This window comes from Calliphora vicina, chromosome 2 (genome assembly GCF_958450345.1).
Source record: "Calliphora vicina chromosome 2, idCalVici1.1, whole genome shotgun sequence".
Lineage (NCBI taxonomy): Eukaryota > Metazoa > Arthropoda > Insecta > Diptera > Calliphoridae > Calliphora > Calliphora vicina.
Genome location: NC_088781.1, coordinates 69,025,611 through 69,047,490, shown reverse-complemented (window position 1 = coordinate 69,047,490; position 21,880 = coordinate 69,025,611). Strand labels below are relative to the sequence as shown.

General features: G+C 29.5%; 1 protein-coding gene across 1 annotated transcript in view; it reads left to right on the top strand.

Moving 5' to 3' along the window:
- Positions 1 to 3,193: 3,193 nt before the first annotated feature.
- Positions 3,194 to 21,880, top strand: part of Dif (Dorsal-related immunity factor) — a 104,282-nt gene continuing 85,595 nt past the window's right edge. Inside the window, exon 1 of the mRNA XM_065499285.1 lies at positions 3,194 to 3,647. Coding sequence (XP_065355357.1) covers positions 3,614 to 3,647 — 34 coding nt within the window. The 5' untranslated portion in view covers positions 3,194 to 3,613. The remainder of the gene's footprint in view (positions 3,648 to 21,880) is intronic.

Genomic DNA, 21,880 nt, shown 5'->3' with positions numbered 1-21,880 from the left:
CAGCCATCGATGTAAACCTTGTGCGCAAATTACATGTCGCAATTTTGAAGATATTTCAATCAAATTTGACACAGTCACTTTTTTGCTGAAATTGGTCCATTATTTTACCTAGCCCCATACAAATGACCTCCGTAATGGGACTTTATTGGTCCTATTCGTTCCAGCCCACTTCAGAAAATCACATTAACGAGCATAAATCTCTTATAAATTGTGATATCGACATAGAATTCAATGGAAATAAGTTTCATATAGACGTAAATCACATGACTTAATTTCATGGCGATCGGTTGATAATTGCTCCGAAAATCACTCACCAAAATAAATTATTGAATTTTTAAAGGAAAATAGTTTTGCTCATGTACTCAATGTAGGGTATTATATCGTCACCTAAAATGCAAAAGGGAGCCGGCCTATCAACACTTTTTTAAATTTTACAGGAGAGACAAAAACAATAATCATCTATAGTTTTCTTTAGTTTTTCTAAAGCCTTTTGGGAAAAGGTTTCCTGATGATCTGGCCTAAGCAACCAGTGAAATGCGCATAGGAACTAGCTTATCCCCCAACAATAAATTTCAGTGAATTTATCAAATTAAAAATTGGGAATTTAGCATAAAACAATTTTACTAAAATACTAATTTTGTATTCCCGAATAACCTTTTAACGGAAAATTTAAAGTGATTTTCTTTCTTCAATAAAGTCGTTATTTTGATAAATGGAAAGCAAAACATTTGTGATAACGTGTACCTTGATGCGCTGCACAGTGGGGGAAATAAATTTGTAACTTCTAAATGAATAGACCGATTTTAATAAAAATTCCCATGGCTATAGAGGAGGTGTTAATAAGTTTATGTTTTGAATTTGGGCTTATAACAAAATTCCCCAAAGTGGGGCACCTCGGGTATATCAAAAATTAAAAATGATGCCAAATGATGCGATCGGATTTAAAAGATTTTTATATATATGGAATCTACTAGACGAGATTTACAAAAACATTGCAAAATATTAATCGCCAAATTGTTTAGCTTATGTAGTACTGAAAATAACTTTATTATATTTCTTGCAAATTTCCTTAAGGCCCCTATTATGAGTTGCATTCGACAAACGATATTCGTTGGCTATCGAATATCGACTATCGAATGTAAAATTCGTATTATAAGTTAGCATCGCTGTCGAAAGTTCGTTGTGCATCGAATTTTTCAACGAACACAATTTTGCTTTCAACACTGTAAATAAAATTAAAAAAATTTTTGAAAATGTAAGTATTTGAAATTTAACTGAAATATTTTCGTTAATATTATGCAGGTCTAAGGTTGTAAGCAACGAATGTGCGCCATAATACCAAATGACAATTCGTTCGATCAGCTATTTCGACTACAGTCGAAAATCGAATTTAATTCATACTAGGCACCTAAATATTAAAGTAAAAATACTACTCAACTAGGATATTAACTTCCACAGATTTCAAATCAGTAAACAGTTTTTAATATACTCATTTAAATTATACGTTCTTGAGGAAAATCTGTTAAAAAATAAGTTTTTTCATATCACGAAAGCTGCATGTACAATTTTAAAATTTGGGACAGATTTCAGAGTTCAAAAATTATATAAAAAAGATGTGTTGCCCTTCCAACTACTATATTTAGTATAATTAGTAGTGATATCGAGCATTATTTTCATTATTGGATTTCGTGTGGGTAACTGAACCCACTTTAACGATACGTTTTGATAATTGTCTTTTGTGTTACTTCTATATTGGGCACTAGAAGTATAATTTTTTTGAAGGCTTGCATAATTAGAAACCCCTTATTGTGCATTATTTACATTATGATTCTGACTACAATTGCTACACTTTCTTATATTAATATCCGATTTCAGGTGCTGTCATTCCAGACATTTATGGAGGTATCCACATCTGATACAGAAAGATGGTTGTTTATTGAATGATCTAGTGTGACCAAATTATTGGCAATTAATGCATCAAGGGAGACCTTTTCATTTGATTGGCTCTTCTATTATTATCCTAACCCCCATTAAAACGAAACCTGGTTATGCCTAAACTAATAGTTATGCTGTCGGATAAAATTATTTTTGTATGAAAACTGTCAGTATAACTATTAGTTAACACATAACCAGCCTTCGTGTTACTGGGGGTAAGTCTGTTTTTACACACAGCAAGTTTACTTGAAGCAAGTCTCTTCGATTTTTTTTAAACTTGCTCGTCTGTTTACACACAAGTCTGTGTTCAATTTTGTAGGTCAAAACCGAATAGACGCCATAGTGAAAATGAGAAAACAAAAGATAATTGAAGAGACTTTCTTCTTGCCTCTCTCTCCTATAAACTCAGACTTGCGGCAAGAAAACTTTCCCTGTGTAAAAGTAGACTAAGGTTAGGATCCCAATACAGATAATAGTTCTAAAATTTGTTTCAGTATAGATTTATGTATATCATTGTTTCACACACATTACCTTGTCATTGAGAGACTACCATATAAATGTCTTTATCAACAAGTTGGGGCAACTTATTCTGTAAACTTTAGAGTCTAAAGTATTTGCAGTAACTTCGAGCTATAAATTGCCTTCTCTTCGTTTTTTTTTTTTTTTGTATTTCATAAATTTTGCTCTGACTGTGTAAAATTTAATTATGATATCTCAACTCATTCACGGACTACTGAATCTCAAAATAAAACTGTAGAGAACGGAGGCTCTATGATAAATTATAAACAATAACATACATAGGGATATCAATGACTCAATATTGTTTAACTGAAATAAAAGTTCTGAAATTTCTATTTTTTTAAAAAAATTTATTTACACATTATTTTTTATTTTTTTTTAAAAATTTGTATACGTTTCTTCTTCTTGTTGAAGTAAATTAATTTTTGAACCATCTGACAATATTTTGAAAATCGATTTATAAGAAGCCTAATAAGGAAATAAAACTGTTTAATTTTTTCACTGATCGTATGTATGTATTTCAAAGAAATTAAGCGCAAAAAATAATTTATTAGAAAAACTTATCACCACATGCAAATGGAATATTTTTTGTCACTAGTTGTACGTTGAATACAGACTTTTTGTATAGAGAAACAAGTCTCCCCATTTGATTGCGTTTGCGCGGATATTTCTGGAGTGAATTAATAATAGCACTGCTCCAATTTTAAACATTCAATTGGAATCACATTGTCCATTTGGCTCTTGTGGCAATCGGTTTATACTTAATCTTGCTCCTACACTCGCTGCTCTTGCTCTCGCTAAAATTCTATTGAATTCATTTAAAATCGTACGTAAAGTAACGCATACGGATGTTTTTTGTATTAGATGCAGATTGATTCCGTTCAAAATATTTTGATTTTACGTGCATGTTTTTTTATTTTGTAACGACCACTTTATTGTCTATGAAAAAATTAAGTTTTATGAGGCATTAAAAAACCATTGTAAACAAAAATTCGAGAAAAAAATCAAATACATATTTGTTAAAATAAAAAAAAAAAAAATATTTTGTAAATAACGAATGTTTAAAATATAATTAATATTAATTTGAATTAATATTTGTGTAAAAGTGTCGTGTTTATATTTTGGGAATATTTAAATTCCAATACTTTTTGCTAATAAAATGGATCCAAATGCTGATGTGGAACAATCTGGTGGTGAGTTAAAAATAATAACATTCTTTAGTGTGGGTATTTAGAAACATCCCAGCAGTTTTACAAGTAGTCAATGTATCCCTTAGAGACAGTAATTGTTACTAATGTCTAATCACTGGTTCACTACAATTTATATGTATTTTGGGTCATTTGACATGTAGTGCTCGTTGTAGTGCACGTAGTCTAGAGTAAAGTCAATTGTCACTTTAGTGTCTCTGAGTAATCTAGGCTGTAGTCAGTTAAATAGTCTAGGAAATGTATCTTTTTTTATTTACTCATTTTTTGAGGCCAATTAGCTTCCGCTTAGCCCCCGTACATGTTAAAATAAATAGTTATGTAGCTAATCGAGGAAACAGTTACATAAGTAGCTAGTAAAGTAACTGATGCTATGTAACCGGTATATAAATACAATGGGTTGACACATCGATTACGCTATTAGACAGTCTAAATATAGGGTCAATTGACCCTCTGCTTAGGATAAGCAAATGTTTAAATAACAAGTAGCTATTTCTGTAAGCCTAAATGATAGGGACAGTCACCCAGAACTGCTGGAATTTGTATGTACATATGTACTTAGGTACTTACATATGTGTGTTCTTATATGTTTTTCTCAACTTTGAATAAATATTTATCATCGTTAACCATAGAAACGAAATATTTTTCCAATCGGTTCGGATTCACTAAAATATGCTAATGTTTAAACGAATAATAAACTAAAAATTAAATAGTTGATAATTAATATCTTCCCTTTTTAATATGTATAAAAAAAGTTTTTAAAATAATAGTACAAATAGTAATAAAAAATGTCCTTATTAATTATACAGATTACGACAAATTGGTGATTATATCAGACAATTAGAAAATTTTTTGGTTTTCTTCAATCTTTGTGTAATAATGTGAAATTGCATTAAAGAGGTTGTGACAATTTTGACTGTAATAATGTTTCGGTGTGGGTAGGTTAGGTTAGGTTCCATGGGTAGCCACTCTTCAAGCAGCTCACTTGGGTCCATTAAGAAAACTGATCCCATTGTGATACCCAAGGGGTAAACATCTGTGTATTAATTATACGTCCATCGTTTCCAGGCTAAACCAACCAGATTCTCTGATGAAAGAGTAGATTCGTCTAAGACTCAATCCTGATAGCTCATCTAAGCATGATAGGAATGGTAATCCGAGGATGCGTTCCCTCAGGTTTATCAGAGCCGGGCATTGGCAGAATGGGTGGGACACAGTCTCTTCCTCTTCTTCATTGTGACAGCTCCTACAGTAGTCATTGTACCGTAGGCCCAATCTCCTAGCATGTGTCCCAATTATACAGTGTCCTGTAATGAATGAAACAATTAGCCTTATTTGCTCACGACGAAATTCTATAAGTAGATTCGTCCTGTTGGCATCATATACGGGCCAAGTAGACCTCGTTATAACACAGGAAGACTCATTGGTCCACCTGTTTTGTGCAGATTCATATAGTATCCGCTGAACAGTCATCTTGCAATTAGCAAGGGAAATACCAGAAAAGGATTTAATCCCATAGTTATCAATGAAGAAACCTTCGGTGTGGGTATAAATAATATAATATCTGTTATATTGATATCGGGTCTTCGGAAAACATAATTCAACCAACACACGGCTATGCGGTTACACGGACAGCGTTATTGTCGTCTTCTCTACACATAAGAATCCAGAAGTTTATAGGGTCGCAAATGAATATTGTAGAAACTTAAATATTAGTTAGTAGCTGTTAGAAAGACTATAATAGTTTTATTATAAACTATTTTATTACCATAATAAATATTAACATTCTATTGTATTAAAAACATCTGAAGATGCATTCATTGTATTTGTGTCTGCTTGTACTAGACACTTAAAAACGAAAACATCAAGCGAAATAGAGATTTTAACTCTTATCGTTAACTCATTATTGTCAGGCCTTTAATAATAAAAATATTTACGACTTTTACTTAAATTAAGGTCGTTAATTCTTATTCTCACCTATTAATAGTTTAAATGACCAAATATTGTAAATTATGCAGTATAGATTTGTCGATTTGAACAAATGACTATATCAAGAAAAACTTTACTTCAAATTTTCTAATTAACAAAGTAATGCCGGTTTCAAATCCATCCCTAGAGTTAAGATAATTGCCACTAAACTAGTAACGTGAAATATTTAGTTATTTAAAAGGGATAGGATAACTACCTCTATTTAGGCATTCTAAAACAGATCATTAAACTAACATAACAAAAGTCGTTTCCAAAATTATAATACTTCCGCGAGAAATTTGTGGAAATTGTCACAAACGCACTAGTCCCGTTTGTTATTTTTATATTTGTCATTTGCGACCCTATAAAGTATATTATGAATTTCATAAGACATCAAAAGCAAATTGACCTTGGGTTTTCCGATTTTTATGGTATTCGTTAAATACATACTCTTTGAGTCATTTAGACATTTATATTTTTTAACATAATTTACATAATTGATTTTCATTTGGCCTTTTTCACTTAAATAAAAAAAAAATACATATATTTTAAAGTAATTTTTCAAACAATTTTACAAATAAAGGAAACAATTTTTAAATCAATTTCAAAACAACATGATTTTTTGAAGTTGTATCTTTAAGTATATCGTTATTTCACTACATTCCCTAATAAAAAAAGTACTAAATGAAGTGAGCGTGACAAACAAAAAGTATTTCAGCCGAATAGTTCTTAAATCGTTTTATAAAAAATAATGTGGATTTCGTTACATGCTTTACCATAACTCGAGAACGATCTGCCAAATTTGGTTAAAAACAAGTAAGAGAGCTATATTCGGCTGTGCCGAATCTTATATACCCTTCACCAAATTATACTTCAAAATACAATATAAAATATTTTTAGGTAAACAAAATTTATTTTTTTCCAGCTGTTTTTTTCAATATTTGGAAAAAAAAATATTTTCCAATTATTTTAAAATTTTTTAAATTTAAAAAACTTCAAACTTAGCTTTCAGAATGTTGAAATTCCTTATACATCCTATTATAAATTTTTTGCGATAACTTAAAAAGAAAAAATGCTATTTTTTCCCAAAAAATTAGCGAAAAATCGCTTTTTAAAATTTTTTTAAATTCAAATGCATATAACTTTGGACTTAGTCATTATTTTTAAACAATTCTTTTTCCATTTGACACATACATGTGTTGTTAGTCCAATAAAGGAAAACTGGAGAAAATCGGGAAATATTTGAATACGCTGTTATCAATAAACTGGAGTAGGGTGGGTAAAAATGTTGAAAATTTAATTTTCAAATACGAATATCTCCTAAGCTATAATAGATAATTGATAGCTATGACGAAGTTTTTTGTAGTGCTCGATGAGAAGATTCTACGTGTATAATGTTTTTGAAATCTGAACTCAAACCAAGAAATAATATCGTTTTAAAAATGTAACATACCCAAGGTGTAGTACTTTGAGGGCCCTTGGTCGCGCCCCTGGTGGGCCATGAGGTCCACGTTCAAAACTTAAACTCGACAACACTTCTTCTTTGCGCATGTGAAATTTCATTCAAACCAATCTAACCATTTAGAAGTTACAGATTTATTTCCCTCTTTTTTTCTATACCACTGTGTGTCGCTTACGATAAAATTTGTTTACTGTAAAATATAAACATTGACTTACGATAAAATCTTACCCCCTATATTTTTGATGTTATTAACAATTTTGATATTCTGAAAACGCTAAAACATCAGTCGGTCCATAAAATTTTAATTTCTGCAATAAAACAAAAATTTTAAAAATGTCGCTTACGATAATTTGGCGCTAAGGACTCGATATCTATCATTAGATATCCATATTGTCTATATTAATTACTTAGTAATCAACATATTGGTCAAAAATAGTTCAAAAATCGAGGTAGTCCTGGTTTTTGTCTCATATCTCAGCCATTTGTGGACCGATTTTGCTGATTTTAAATAGGAAACTTCTCGAAAGCATGTCCGACAGAATTATTGAAGATTTGAATCCCGAAGATAGACAGACAGACGGTCTATTCCTTTAAGAGCTTTTTGGTCGCTTTGTGAGATGCTTGTGGGATATATGTATATTAAAATAAATGTTTTGTAACTCAAGACATTACAATTTTCGTTACATTTATTTTATCGATGATTTACTAAAAATTAAAATATGTATTAACTTTGTTAATTTTTAAAAGTTGAAAGTAAATATTAATTAGACTTAAGTTCATTTATTATAATTAATCTGTAATAATTCAAAGAATATCCCTGAAAATTAATTTTGTAGACAAATGGTAAATTGGAATGCATTTTCTACCCTGCCAATGGCGTCATCAACAATCTTTATTGTCAATATCTATTGTAAATATCATCTATTTAACTTACTATTATTAGGAATTCGAATATGGGAAGCCAAATTCATATTTTTGTTGAATTTTCAAACAAAAAAATATTGCGCTTAGTTAAATTTAAGTTTTTGAATTGAAATTATTGTAGAAAAATAATCATTATTGGTGGTCCCTGAAATAAATTGTTTTTTCTCTCCTGAACAATTTGATTTTTGCAGATAGCCCTTTCGATATGTAATATGATTTACTATCAAAATCGTCAAATATTAAATACGATTATCTTTTTGATTTATTTCAATAGAATTATTGATTTTATTTTACAACTATGTATCTTATCACTTCTTTTGTATTTTTTGTAATATTATTGTGTCTGCAATTAATTGAGCTTATAAAACTTAATAAAAAAATCCTAAAACTAATTAATTTATTAGCTTAAATATATTTCAAATTTATTTTTAAAATGATCACACGAATTAATTTTAATAAATAATAATGCTATTAATTCATTAAATTGTATGCGGCTGTTGAGTTCAACTTGATTTAAGGGTATTTACAAATCTTTTGTAGGGGGTTTTTTTGGTTAGTATTTCTATTAATAACTTTACATTCAAATACCTTATGTATATTATACATATGTTTGTATTTAATGTTTGTGAGATTCTAATAAAATTTTCAAAATAATTGATAAATTTGCATTAATTTAATGGCTTACATTTATACGATACTTACCCAAAAATTTAATTAATATACATTTTATCAAGAATGAGTTAATCATATTGCTTGGAGATATTCTTAAATTGTCAAATATTGAAGAGGACATCCATCAATTCATAATGCCATTGATACAAGGAAGTTAAGAGTTTAAGGAGTCATCAATTACAATGTAATTTTTGAACTAAATACTGCAAAAAATTTTCACGGCTAAGCACTTTCAGATAATGTTCTTAATAAAATGTTCATTATGAACCCAGCAAAAACGTGGTAATAACTTGCAATTAGCATATTTTTCAATGACTACTATTTAATATTATCTGCATTATTTGTAATAACTTTTTATTAGCTGTTAATAAGTACTTATTTACATAAGCAATTAAATGCAAACACGAATAGTTACAATGCGTCATACAAAAGAAATGTTGACTATTTTACGCAAAAAAAAAAAGATTTTCCTAGGCAACTTATAAAGCTTTTGCATTTTTTGGAAAGGTATCTCAACAATGATAGCATTAAAATACAAAACGTCTAAAATATGCTTACAGAGGATTCCGAATTTAAATTATATTTTTATCGAAATTTTGAGTTTGGGTTACGTGTTATAAAATCCCAATGCTGATTCGAAATTATTCATATTATTATTTTACCAGCCCCATACCTAATGTGAACTTTATGGGAGAAATACACCATCTGTGCGTAATCTTGTTTCCATTTTTACATTTGTCATCAAAAGGTGTACCTACTTAAATCGATTCGATTTCACAATTTTTATCAAATTACATACATATGTATTTTTAAAATATTAGCGGTATTCACAATGTAGTGTACTTGGCTTAGTAAAAAAGCAGAAGAGATATTTATTGACAAACATTTCTATTTTTAATGGGCATTTCCTGGGGTCACGAACGTACGTTCGTACGCCTTTGAGGTCCAAAGAATATAGAAAACAAAACTTTTCCTAGAATTTTGTTTGCGATTCGATAGCATTTTGGTAGCTCGAGTTAAAGTTTTCATAATGATAGTTATAAACATGTGGTAACGAACGTACGCAAAATAGAAGTCACTTTGGCTGGCAGTAGTGAAATGTAAAATTCTGCGAAATGGAACGTAATATTTAAAAGCGATTAATTTATTTTAAAAGTGTATTAATGTAGGTCTCTATCAGGTATATAAAATATCTTTATTGGTTTTTGTTTAATTGACTTAAGTACCGGTCGCGAACGTACGATTTTTCCATATTTTTTTTAATATTATCACCATGCATTTTCCCATTTCAAATTTCCTTAACAAACAAGTAAGAACGTATGGTCGGTTAAGCCCGACATTTTTCCTTTAAAAATTCAATGATTTATATTCGTGAATGATTATTATTGACCGATCACCATGAAATTAGATCGAAGTTTATATCTATATGAAAGTTACTTATGTTGAATTGTATGTGTATACCAACATTTTTATGAGATGTATGAACGTTAATGTAATTTACAGAAGCAGGTCTTATATGGGTTCTATGACTAATTATGGATCAATCATAATAAAATTTGGTGATATGAATTCGGTATATACATATAAAACTTATTTGGAACAATATTTGTGTAGATACCTACATAAATTAAACATTTATGACCGATAAAGTCCAATTTCGGGAGGACATTTGTATGGGGGCTGTTTCAATAGGCATCGTCCTTGGTCCGAAAAAATTATATGTAACAAATTATATCGAAATATATTCAATAAAACACGATGATTTTCAATATTTTATTTTTCGATCCTGGTTGACTAATCGGAGGAAATGTCCATATATAAATCATAGACCCTGGAAAAAATATGCTTACAAAAGCACAGTATTTTTTCTTAAAGATATAACTACAGATATTATTCCAACACTAAAAATTTATTCATTGTTTAATAACTGTTCTTCACAGGTTCTTCCAAATGAAACCCATTTTAAGTCGAAATTGAGTATATTTGGAATATAGTTTTATATACCTTGGTATGTTTTTAATATACACGATTCGGTCCAAAAAATCCTAAAATTACCATTTTTTTATTTATTTAATATATTTTGGGAATTGCACAATTTAATAATATCAATACAAAGCTTTAGTAGCTGTAAGTATTTTTTTTTCTTTTTCGTCAAATAACTTAAAATTATCACATTCTTATGGCCAAACTAATATTGATGCGATGATTCATTGTTCGATTCGGGGAATCCACAAAAAAAAACTAAAGGTGTTATAAAGCACGTTATTCAAAATAAATAATAAATGTTTTTGTATCGAGACTATCTAATATTTTAGGAAAATAATAAAAAAAAAAATCAAGATCAAGCTGAAGAAATAAGAAAGACAAACATGTGCTGGTTCGTTTGCATCTACCAGATACTCGAACTCTTAATTTGTTGAATATTGTTTACGATTGAACAACAACAAACATATTTGTGTTTTAATGAATATTTTTACTTAAAAAGCACTAGCTTTGCGATGATTATGATGAACATACAATACATGTCCAAGATACATAAACATACATACATTCATAAGTACATTAATTAGGGTGGTTCTTGAATTGGAATGAATTTACGATTTTCGGTGCTAATTTTCCAAAACATGAAATTGTTCTCCGTCATCTGCTGAAAATTTTAAATTGTACATTTTTTGGAAGATTCCAGTTTTGTGGCAAAGTATTTAAACAAATTAAATAAAAGTTGAAAAAAAAATTCCAATTAAAAATAGTTTTTTGTATTTCATTTACCCACAGATGTTTGAGTATAAAGTAGAAACATTTCCATACATAGTTGACCCATTATAACTTGATCTCTAAAAATCAATTCTGAAATTTTTATTTTTCTAATGGAAATGTTCGGCTATTCATGTAAAATTTACATGAATAGCTATAACTATGGTTTGCTATTCTTAAGACATTTCGTTAGTTTTCGCACATGCATTTTTTCGGCGCAAGGACGATGTCTATTGAAACCAGTTGATATCGGTCCATTATATCACCTAGCCCTTAGAAATAGGATTTTTTTGTTATTAATGTCTGATTTATATAGGTATCTACACAAATTAGTTTTTTGTAAAAAGAAGGTCCACTTCCGAAAATAATTTTAACGTGCATAAAACTCTTAAAAATGTTGGTATCCAAATTGATTCAACACAAATATATTTCATATACAATAGTAATAAATCACGCGACAAATTTAACGAGCATAATTCTTTTAAAAATGTCGGTATATAAATAAAATTCAACACAAATGAGTTTTGTATCTACGGAAATCATGCGTCTTAATTTCATGATGATCGGTCCATGATTAGTCATAGCTCCGATATAAGGCCTACTTCCGAAAATCACTCTCGAAAAAAATATAGAAATAGGGTATTAAATGGTCGGGATTGACCGACTAAACTATCTTACTTGTTTGGTTTTAGATGACGGAAAGAATATTAGACTTGGAAAATCGTCACCGAAAATTGTAAAAGTCTAATTCAAAGTCCACCCTAATATACATACATACATAATTTTTGTTGTTTTATTTTGCCAGTTTTTGTTCTTGTGCGTTTTGAATTTTAATCAGTTTCTTTGACGACATTTTTACGTACGAGCATATTTGTTTTTTGTTATTGTTGCTGTAGCTGCTGCTGTTTATTGTTTTATTTGTATTAATTTATTTATCTTATACATTCTTATATTTTACATTGTGTCATTTGCAGTGCAAATTTCCCATCGCTTGTGCCAAACGTCACCAACAGGACTGGTTTACTTACAAAGACTTCTTAACAACTACGACGACAAATAAAGTTTTTGTTACTTTAACCAGGGGCGCTAACATAGCGGTTTAAAATATATATATAGAGGGTCGATATTTATACAAAACACCACCATAATGGGGAGGGTATATTGCGTTTGTGCTTATGTTTGTAACGTCCTAAAATATTAGTCTAACTCCCACTTAAAAGTTACCGATCGACTCAGAATCAGAATTCTGAATTTTTAAAATACATATTTCGAAAAAGAACAAAGCCTAAAATCGGTCCGTTATATCACCTAGCCCCCATACAAATGTCCTCCCGAAATTGGACTTTATCGGTAATAAATGTTTAATTTATGTAGGTATATACACAAATATTGTTCCAAATAATTTTTATATATACCGAATTCATGTCACCAAATTTCATTATGAGCGGTCTATAATTAGTCATAGCTCCCATATAAGAACCTCTTCCGAAAATCACTTTAACGTGCATAAATCTCAAAATGTTGGTATACACATAAAATTCAACGTAAAAACTTTCATATAGACATAAATCACACGACCTAATTTCATGAAAACAATTGTTTATAGCTCCCATAAATCACTCACGAATATAAATTATTGAATTTTTAAAAGACAAATGTTTTTGCGAGAGTCACGCCTGATGTTTCGTCAGTTATTTCATGGATCAATACAAGGTAATACAAATAATTATAAAAACTTTATTCGTAACGAATGTACTGCGATTGGCAAAACCCGTGATGTATATCGCAAAATAATTCAAAATGCACTATAATTCAAAAACCGTTAAAATGTTCTAAAATGTTTTTAATAACTCCCAAAATCGATTTAGTAGTTATTTTTTGAGTCTAATTTCATTGAGATTTGTATTTCAATAATTTGTGTAAATAACAAAATATTTTCCTTCTATATTTTGACGGCATTCAATATCCACAGTTATGACAATAAATTGTTTCAATTCTTTCTCATTTTAGCCAGCATGACTCTGCTATGTATGATTTAAACAACAACAATAACAGTGTGTTTGTTACAGAGAAGGAAAATTTAATTTTTGTTCGGTATCAAAATAATATCGAATAGTTAGTAATATTTTTGATACTAACTATGTATACAAATAGTATACGCATTAAAAAAATTAAAGAATTAAAAATCTTAAAGAATGCATAAGGCTTGAAATCTTAACTGATCTAGATTTACATATTTATTTCGACAGGGATGCGAAAGCCGAAAATTCCAGAATTTTCGAGATAAACTCGTGTTTTTTTTTTTTGTAAACCCAGATTATCGTTTATTTCGAGAAATGGTCAGCTCATATATCATATTTACATTGGCATTTTAACTTATTCTTTTTACACGATAATGTCAATATAAACGAGTGCGTGGAGTTAAATAAGTCGTGGTAGGTAATATTTTTTTTTAGATTTCAAAGAGTGCCTGGAATATTGTGACACTAGGCCTAAATGTTAAGTGCTGAAAATTTGAGCCAAATCGGGCAACGATTTCTGGACGCGCATCGAGGTCAAAGTTCAAATATATGCAAAATTTTACTGTTAATATGGAATAAATAGGTGAAACTCGTTAACTTTCTGCATTGTTTTCTAGAAATATGTAGATTTATTTATATTAATGAATATTACATTAAAAAAAATGTTTGGAAATTAACCCTGTGTCTCCTTTGGTTCAAAATGACCCAAAAACTGTATTATCGCCAAAATTAGAGAAAAATGCAAATTTTCAGTTTTTGAAAAAATTTTGCTACTAAATAAATACTTTTGCAATTGAATGCAAAAGAATCGAAATATGTACGTAATTATCGTTGTAATGAGACATAAATGGCAAAATTTGATTACAAAATTTTAAAGTTATTACAAATTCGCCAGACCATTAACGTGGCCACTTGAACAAAAAATTTAGGAAAAAAATTAAGATGTTTCGAGCTCATTTTTACTTAAAATATGTCCATATTTACTTGTATATGAGTTTTTGTCTTCGTAGGATACCGTTAACCTATTCGCAGGTATGGCCAAACAAAATATTTTTTTTAACGGCTGTTTCAAAACTCCATTTTCAAATTTTTAAAAATTTTGTTAAACAAATTTCAGATTTTTTCGATCATCACATTGGGGTTTATTGAGATCAAAATAGGGAATAAAAATATGAAAAAATTATGTCAATACCTCTTACAGTTTTTCCGTACCTGCGATTTAAATTTTGCGATTTTCAAGAAAAACGAATTATTTGTCCATATTTAGGCGAATGAGCCCAATTTCCTTAATGTTATAAATTTTAAGTAAAACTTATTCATAATATTATTATCCTGGTAATTTTAATTATGGTCTGAATGTTTTACTAAAATCGGAAAACGTTAACCTTTAAATCGTGAAGGTCAAAGGTCAAATTTTTCAATATTTTGAATATCTAATGAAAAGATAGCGAAATGTTATATATTTTTAGGCTGATTTTAATGCAACTTAAGAAAAATATAACATAAAGTCCAGAATTTAAAATAACAGCACAAAAATGGAAATTAACCCTTAGCAGCACTTGGGGTCCAAATTACCCTCAACTTTTAAAATCACGAAAAACACAACCATTTTGACCCCAAGTCCTCTTAAAGGTTAAAATCGATTTTTTCACTGTTGTTGTAAATGCTAGACCCCATTCCAATATATATTTTCCTCAAGTTTCATGAAAATCGGCACAAAAATATATAACATTTCGCTATCTTTTCATTAGAAATTCCAAATATTGATAAATTTGACCTTTGACCTTCACGATTCAAAGGTTATCGTTTTCCGATTTTAGAAAAACTTTCAGAACATATTTAAAATTATAAGGACTATAATATTATGAATAGGTTTTACTTAAAATTTATAACAGTAAGGAAATTGGACTCATTCGCCTAAATATGGACAAAAAATTAGTTTTTCTTGAAAAACGAAAAATTTAAATCGCAGGTACGGAAAAACTGTAAGAGGTATTGACATAATTTTTTCATATTTTTATTCCCTATTTTGATCTCAATAAGCCCCAAGGTGATGATCGCAAAAATCTGAAATTTGTTTAACAAAATTTTTTAATGGAGTTTTGATACAGCCGTTAAAAAAAATTATTTTTTTTGACCATACCTGCGAATAGGTTAACGGTATCCTACGAAGATAAAAACTCATATACAAGTAAATATGGACATATTTTAAGTAAAAATGGGCTTTTATTTTAATTGTTCTGGAAATATCTTAATTTTTTTCCTAAATTTTTTGTTCAAGTGGCCTGAAACACGTTAATGGTCTGGCGAATTTGTAATAACTTTAAAATTTTTTAATCAAATTTTGTCATTTATATCTCATTACAACGATAATTACGTACAAATTTCGATTCTTTTACATTCAATTGCAAAAGTATTTATTTAGTAGCAAAATTTTTAAAATATCTGAAAAATTTGCATTTTTCCGAATTTTGGCGATAATACAGTTTTTGGGTCATTTTGACCAAAGGAGATGCAGGGTTAACTTCGAAAAAAAAATTTTTAATGTAATATTTTTTAATATAAATAAATCTATACATTTCTAGAAAACAATGCAGAAATTTAACGAGTTTCACCTATTTATTCCATATAAATAGTAAAATTTTGCATATATCTGAACTTTGACCTCGATGCGCGTCCAGAAATCGTTGCCCGATTTGGCTAAAATTTTCAGCACATAACATTTAGGCCTAGTGTCACAATATTCCACCCGGCACTCTTCAAAATTTTAACAAAAAATTTTTTCCATACAACTGATTTTCACTCTAATGCAAATGCATGTTTTTTCTCGAACGTTCAAATACTATGTAGACTAATTATTTATCCGAATCCAAAATGTATATTTATATGCATATTATTCAAGTTTTTAATAAAAATATAAGTTAAGTCAATGAGCAATATATTGTCTGGAAAGAAAGTTTTTTGTCGAATTTGTTATAGAAATAGCATTAAATGTTATCGACTAACTTCTTTCGACATTGGGAAGCTGGCATTTAGTTCTTTATTTCTCTATCAGCAATTAAAAATTATCATTTCAAAACATTTTGCGTTTAAAGTGACTACACTATAGATTACTTAAAAACACTTAAGTGACAATTGCGTTTCGCTAGATTACATGGGATGTATAAAGTAACCAATTGAATTCTCTTTGCGCTACAAATAGTACTTACGTTACAAATGACCCAAAGTATATAGTAAATTGGAGTCAGGCAAGTGATCATTGTTTTATAAACCTTTTAGAAAATTAATAATTGATTATGAATTTACCCCTATAGCTTTAAACAAGTATTAATACAAAAATATTATAATTAATATACAATCAGAAGAACAATTATAATTTTAACTAAATATTTGATTCCTGGTATAATTTAACGAGTTCTAATTGCTGGGATCACTATTGTTTATTTTTAGGACATTGAGCGAATCATCATAGTTAATTATTTTATGTTTCAGTTCAAAAATATACATAAGTGCATATATTTAAAATTTTAAGGTCATATTTTGCGTTTTTTGAAGCATATTTTAGGCGCATATTTTCCAATACTAAATGTATGAAAATCCGACCCCTAGTTATTGCTATTAAATCTAGATGGCGTATCTTTTGAACGCGGTTTTTGTTTTTAATAATTTATATGTCATTTTCAACTGTACATATCTGTAATTTTTTCTCAATTAGTTATTTAACAATATAGTGTAAATAACAAAGTTTTTTTTTTCGAATTTTGAGCAAACAAAGCGTCATACGCTTTACTTCCTTAACTTAAAATAAAAAGTGCCGCGGAAGCCCACCGATTGCTCAGCAAAGCATATGGTAAATGTGTTCCATCGGTTTCAACGTGTGAGAGATGGTTTGTTCGGTTCAGAAGTGATAATTTTGACACGGAAGACAAAGATCGACCAGGCCAGCCAAAAATGTTTGAAGACCAAGAATTGGAGGAATTACTCTATGCATATAAACTAAACAAGAGCTTTCAAAATTATTGATAGTGGAGTAGCAGCAATTTGAAAACGTTTCCGAGCAGCAGGTTTCATCCAAAAGCAGGGAAATTGGGTACCATACGAATTGAAGCCAAGAGACCTTAAGACGATTTTATATTTCCGAAATAATGTTTGAACGCTATAAAAGAAATTCGTTTTGGCACCGAGTCATTACTTGCGATGAAAAATGGGTCCATTACAATAACCCGCTTCACTTCAGAACAGAGTAGCCTAAATTGGCTTGATTCTTTATTGGCCTCAAAAGATTAGCAGTTCCATTGGCGCGGAAACCGTATATTGCCAGAAAGATGGGAAAAGCTCATAACAATGGCCAATACTTTGAATACATTTATATTCGTGAATGATTTTCGGAAGAGGGCTATGACTAATTATGGACATATCGCCATGAAACTAATTCGTGTGATTTACGTTTATATGAATGTTATTTCTGTAGAATTTTATGTTTATACCAACATTTTTAAGAGATTTATGGTGGTTAAAGTGATTTTCGAGCGATCGGTCCATAATTTTATGAGAGCTATGACTTATTATTAGGTGACATAAATTCAGTATATATAAAACTTATTTGGAGCAAAATTTGTGAAGATACCTATATAAATTAAACATTTACGACCGATAGAGTATAATTTCAGGGTATGGGTGCTAGGTGAAATAATGGACGGATTTCGGCCCGAAAAAAATGTATGTACCAAATTTTATCGCAATATCTTCATAATTACTTGTACTTTGCGCTAGTCATATGAACAGGTAAAATAAAAATAGAAAAAAAGTGGGATTAATTTCATTCAAATGAAAAAAGTGTTCAACAAACAGGTCAACAAGTATATATGGGCTTTGGCCTTTCTCCTGATAGTAAAATTTGTTTAATCCCTTTTGACCCTAAGGACTTTTATTCCACTGAAATTAAAATTTGACTAAAATATAGAACCTGAGAAGAAATTTAATAACACAGCAGGTATAAACGGTACAGTAACACATCATACCAGTTCTTAAAGTTCTTATTATCCTACCAACATAACAAAAAAATCATCCAAATATCGATAATAGTTTGAGTGTAATGATAATTTACTTCTGATCAAATTTACAAAAATCACATTTTTTTATAAAATAACATAAAATATTTTACTTAAAGAGCATGTCACGCCCACAATTTCCAATGTTTTTATCTAATTTGTTTGGCTACCTTAGTTTCAATATGTTTACTATTGAATGGTATTAAAATTTTTTAAATCGGAGTTAACAAATAGTTGGACTTTTGGCCGATGAAATTAACTTCGGAGCCACCGTCCAAAATCTACCCCAAACAGAGACTTTTCATTTTCATTCACAGCATCGTGCCATTTTTTTTCATTTAAATGCCAGCAGTAAATGGTGATATGCCGACGGTACAAAATCAACCCAAAATAGTGACTTTTTCTGGATGCATTGGACGCTCTTGAATTTCATGTGAATTGGTATCGTCCCAAATTCGACAATTTTGTATCATCGCGTAAAATAGGCAAAGCGCGCAGAACTTTGACCCAACAGAAAGAATACAAATTTTTATAGAACATTTTTATCATTTGCACATGTTGTTGAACGCTATATCCGTCTATATAAATGACAGTCAATTCGACGGATGTAACTTGAATAATATCAACTGTCAAAGTCCCTAATGGAAGACCCTATTCATAAACTAGACAATTTTGCGATTATTAATTTAAATATTTTAAAAATAACTTTAATTTTCCATAAAAAAATAAGTTGAAAAAATTATTTAATTTTTATTTTAATTTATTAATTTCATTATTATTTTTAACTCAGGCACATTTAAGGCTTAGTACGTACGCTTCACGATATTTTTTTTTAATATTTTAAGAAAAATTTAATGTTTTTCAACTGTAGTGCAAAATATTAATTCGTCTAATGCTTAATTAACTATGAAATGTCACTCAATTTGGAGCTCAACTTCTGTAGATTTTGAAACCATAAACATTTTTTAACATTTTGAATTAAATTCCATGTTCCTGAGATAAAACTTCTAATAAAAGATTTTATTAAAAACCTAAATGTGAAAATATCCCGAAAACTATATAAAAAAATGTTTTGCATAAGAAGCTCTTGGCTGACGATTAGAGTAATTATTAAATGGAAAAAATACTGTTCCAAATTTTCCCACAGTTATATTTCAACCGATGTTAAAAAATTATTAAAAAATTTACATAAATTTTTTGGCTGATTGCGTACAATTACTCACTGCTTTTCAACAATTACTTTAACTCCTATACACAATTGTAACTGATTTTCAAATAGATCTACTAAAAAAATATTTTAATATTTAAAATTTGGGAGAAAATATGTATGTATATTACTCATATTATTATAAGATAATGGAATCAGTTTTCTTATTTTTTGGACCCCTTGAGTTTTGAAAATCGCGCAATTTTTCACCTATTTCGTAAAAATAAAACTGGCGACACTATATGAAGTAGTCATTGGAAAGAAAGTTGTTCGGTAATTGCAAGTCATTACCAAGTTTTGGCTGGAACAAATGAGTCGCCGTAGTTTTGACGTACTTTTGAACATCAAAATGGCTATCAACTTGTCCATTCCTGGATTATTATATCCAAATTCATATATTGTTGTTGTTGTAGTTGTTATTTGTGGTATTATACATACATATATTTTCCATAGTCTTCTTTAGATTGTTTAGTCATTGGCATTGATAGCATAGATGGTTTATCCGTCCGTCTTTAACTTTAGTTAATACTTTGTCAGTCGGTTTGGTTGACTTTGTTGATTTTCTTGCCGTCGTATTTATTGACTGAGAGAGTGACTGTTTGCATTAACTTTACATTTGTACATGTAGATGTCCGTAATTTTGTACGAATGTGTGCGAACGACCTTGAGATTGCTATTGCTTCCAATCACAACTCTACCCGTAACCATTGCTACCAACAACAGAACTACTACTTCTGCTGCTGTTGCTGCCGAACTACTTCTGAATACAACAACGACCAACTAAATCTGAGACTGATTTAACAAATACATAAAATAAAAATAATAACAAGCAAACAAAAAGCGAAAAACGAAAAAAATCAATCTAAACTTGTAGACAAATTATGCTAATTTATGTAATTTTTGTTATTTGAAGAATAACAACAGAAGTTAAAACAACAAACTGAAGAAAAGCATTAGAAATACCCGTAGATATGTCGCTTAGTTAAAGATCACATGTTTTAGATGGGACAAGGGACGACGACATAAAAACAAAAATTGTTCTTTTCGTAGATTTAGCAACAGGTGTCCGTTTAATATTCGCAAATGAGATGAAATGAAATTGGTTTCATTAACTTAATTGATTAGAAAGACAGACTGGCACACAGACTGAAATTCAAAATTGAAATTACATTCTATTTAAAGACAAGACATACGACTACAACAGCAGTAGGCCAATAAGTATATTAAATTTTATTAAAATAGGATAAAATTAAAATAAAATTGAGAAAACGAAGGGCAATAAGCTAAAGTCTGTACAGCTAAGCAAGATGCAGATTTATTTTTATTGTTATACCCTACACCCAGAGAAAAAAGGAACACATCCGTGGACGATTTGACATCATTCGGTGTCAATAGTGTATTAACCCCGTATGTGCACAAATTGTACACGAACGGTGTCAATTTGACAACGGAAAAAATGACACCATTCAGTTGCCAAATTGACACCATCCGTTGTCGATTTGACACCGTTCGTGTACGATTTGGTAATTGAAATAAATAATAATTCCTTTATGTTTTACATTTATTTTTAAATACAATACGAATAAATACTTAAATATAAAATACATATAAATTTCATGTTTAAATGTGGCAAAACATTGGTGGCAATTGTCGGAGTTCCTGTATGTGAAATTTCAAATAGCATCCCTAATTGTGACACTACTTCCACAGTACTGGCCATAACTAAAGCACCCCCTCAATGGATTTTTTCAAATCATAATTTTTTTGATAAAAACGGCTTTTTTGGGATTTATTTTGTATATATTTTATTAACTAATATTGTTAATGTTCATTTAATATTCATTTTATTAAATATTAATTTAAAATTATAAATCATATAAAAACTCAAAACGCAACGGACAAAACAAAAGCACCCTCTTATAAGATGTTTAAAAATTTTACTCGGTAGTACCGAGTCGGTACTGCATATTTGCAATGTGAATTATCAGGAATCACAATGAATGGACTTAAAAATTCCAAAAGATAAAAATATAGGAAGACGTAGTGTGCAAAATTTATGTTTTATACAGTTTACTGTGAAAAAACAATGACAAGGAACAAGTACTCCAGTAAATTTAAAATTAAAGTTATTGAAGACTGGAAGACGGGCTTATCACTACATG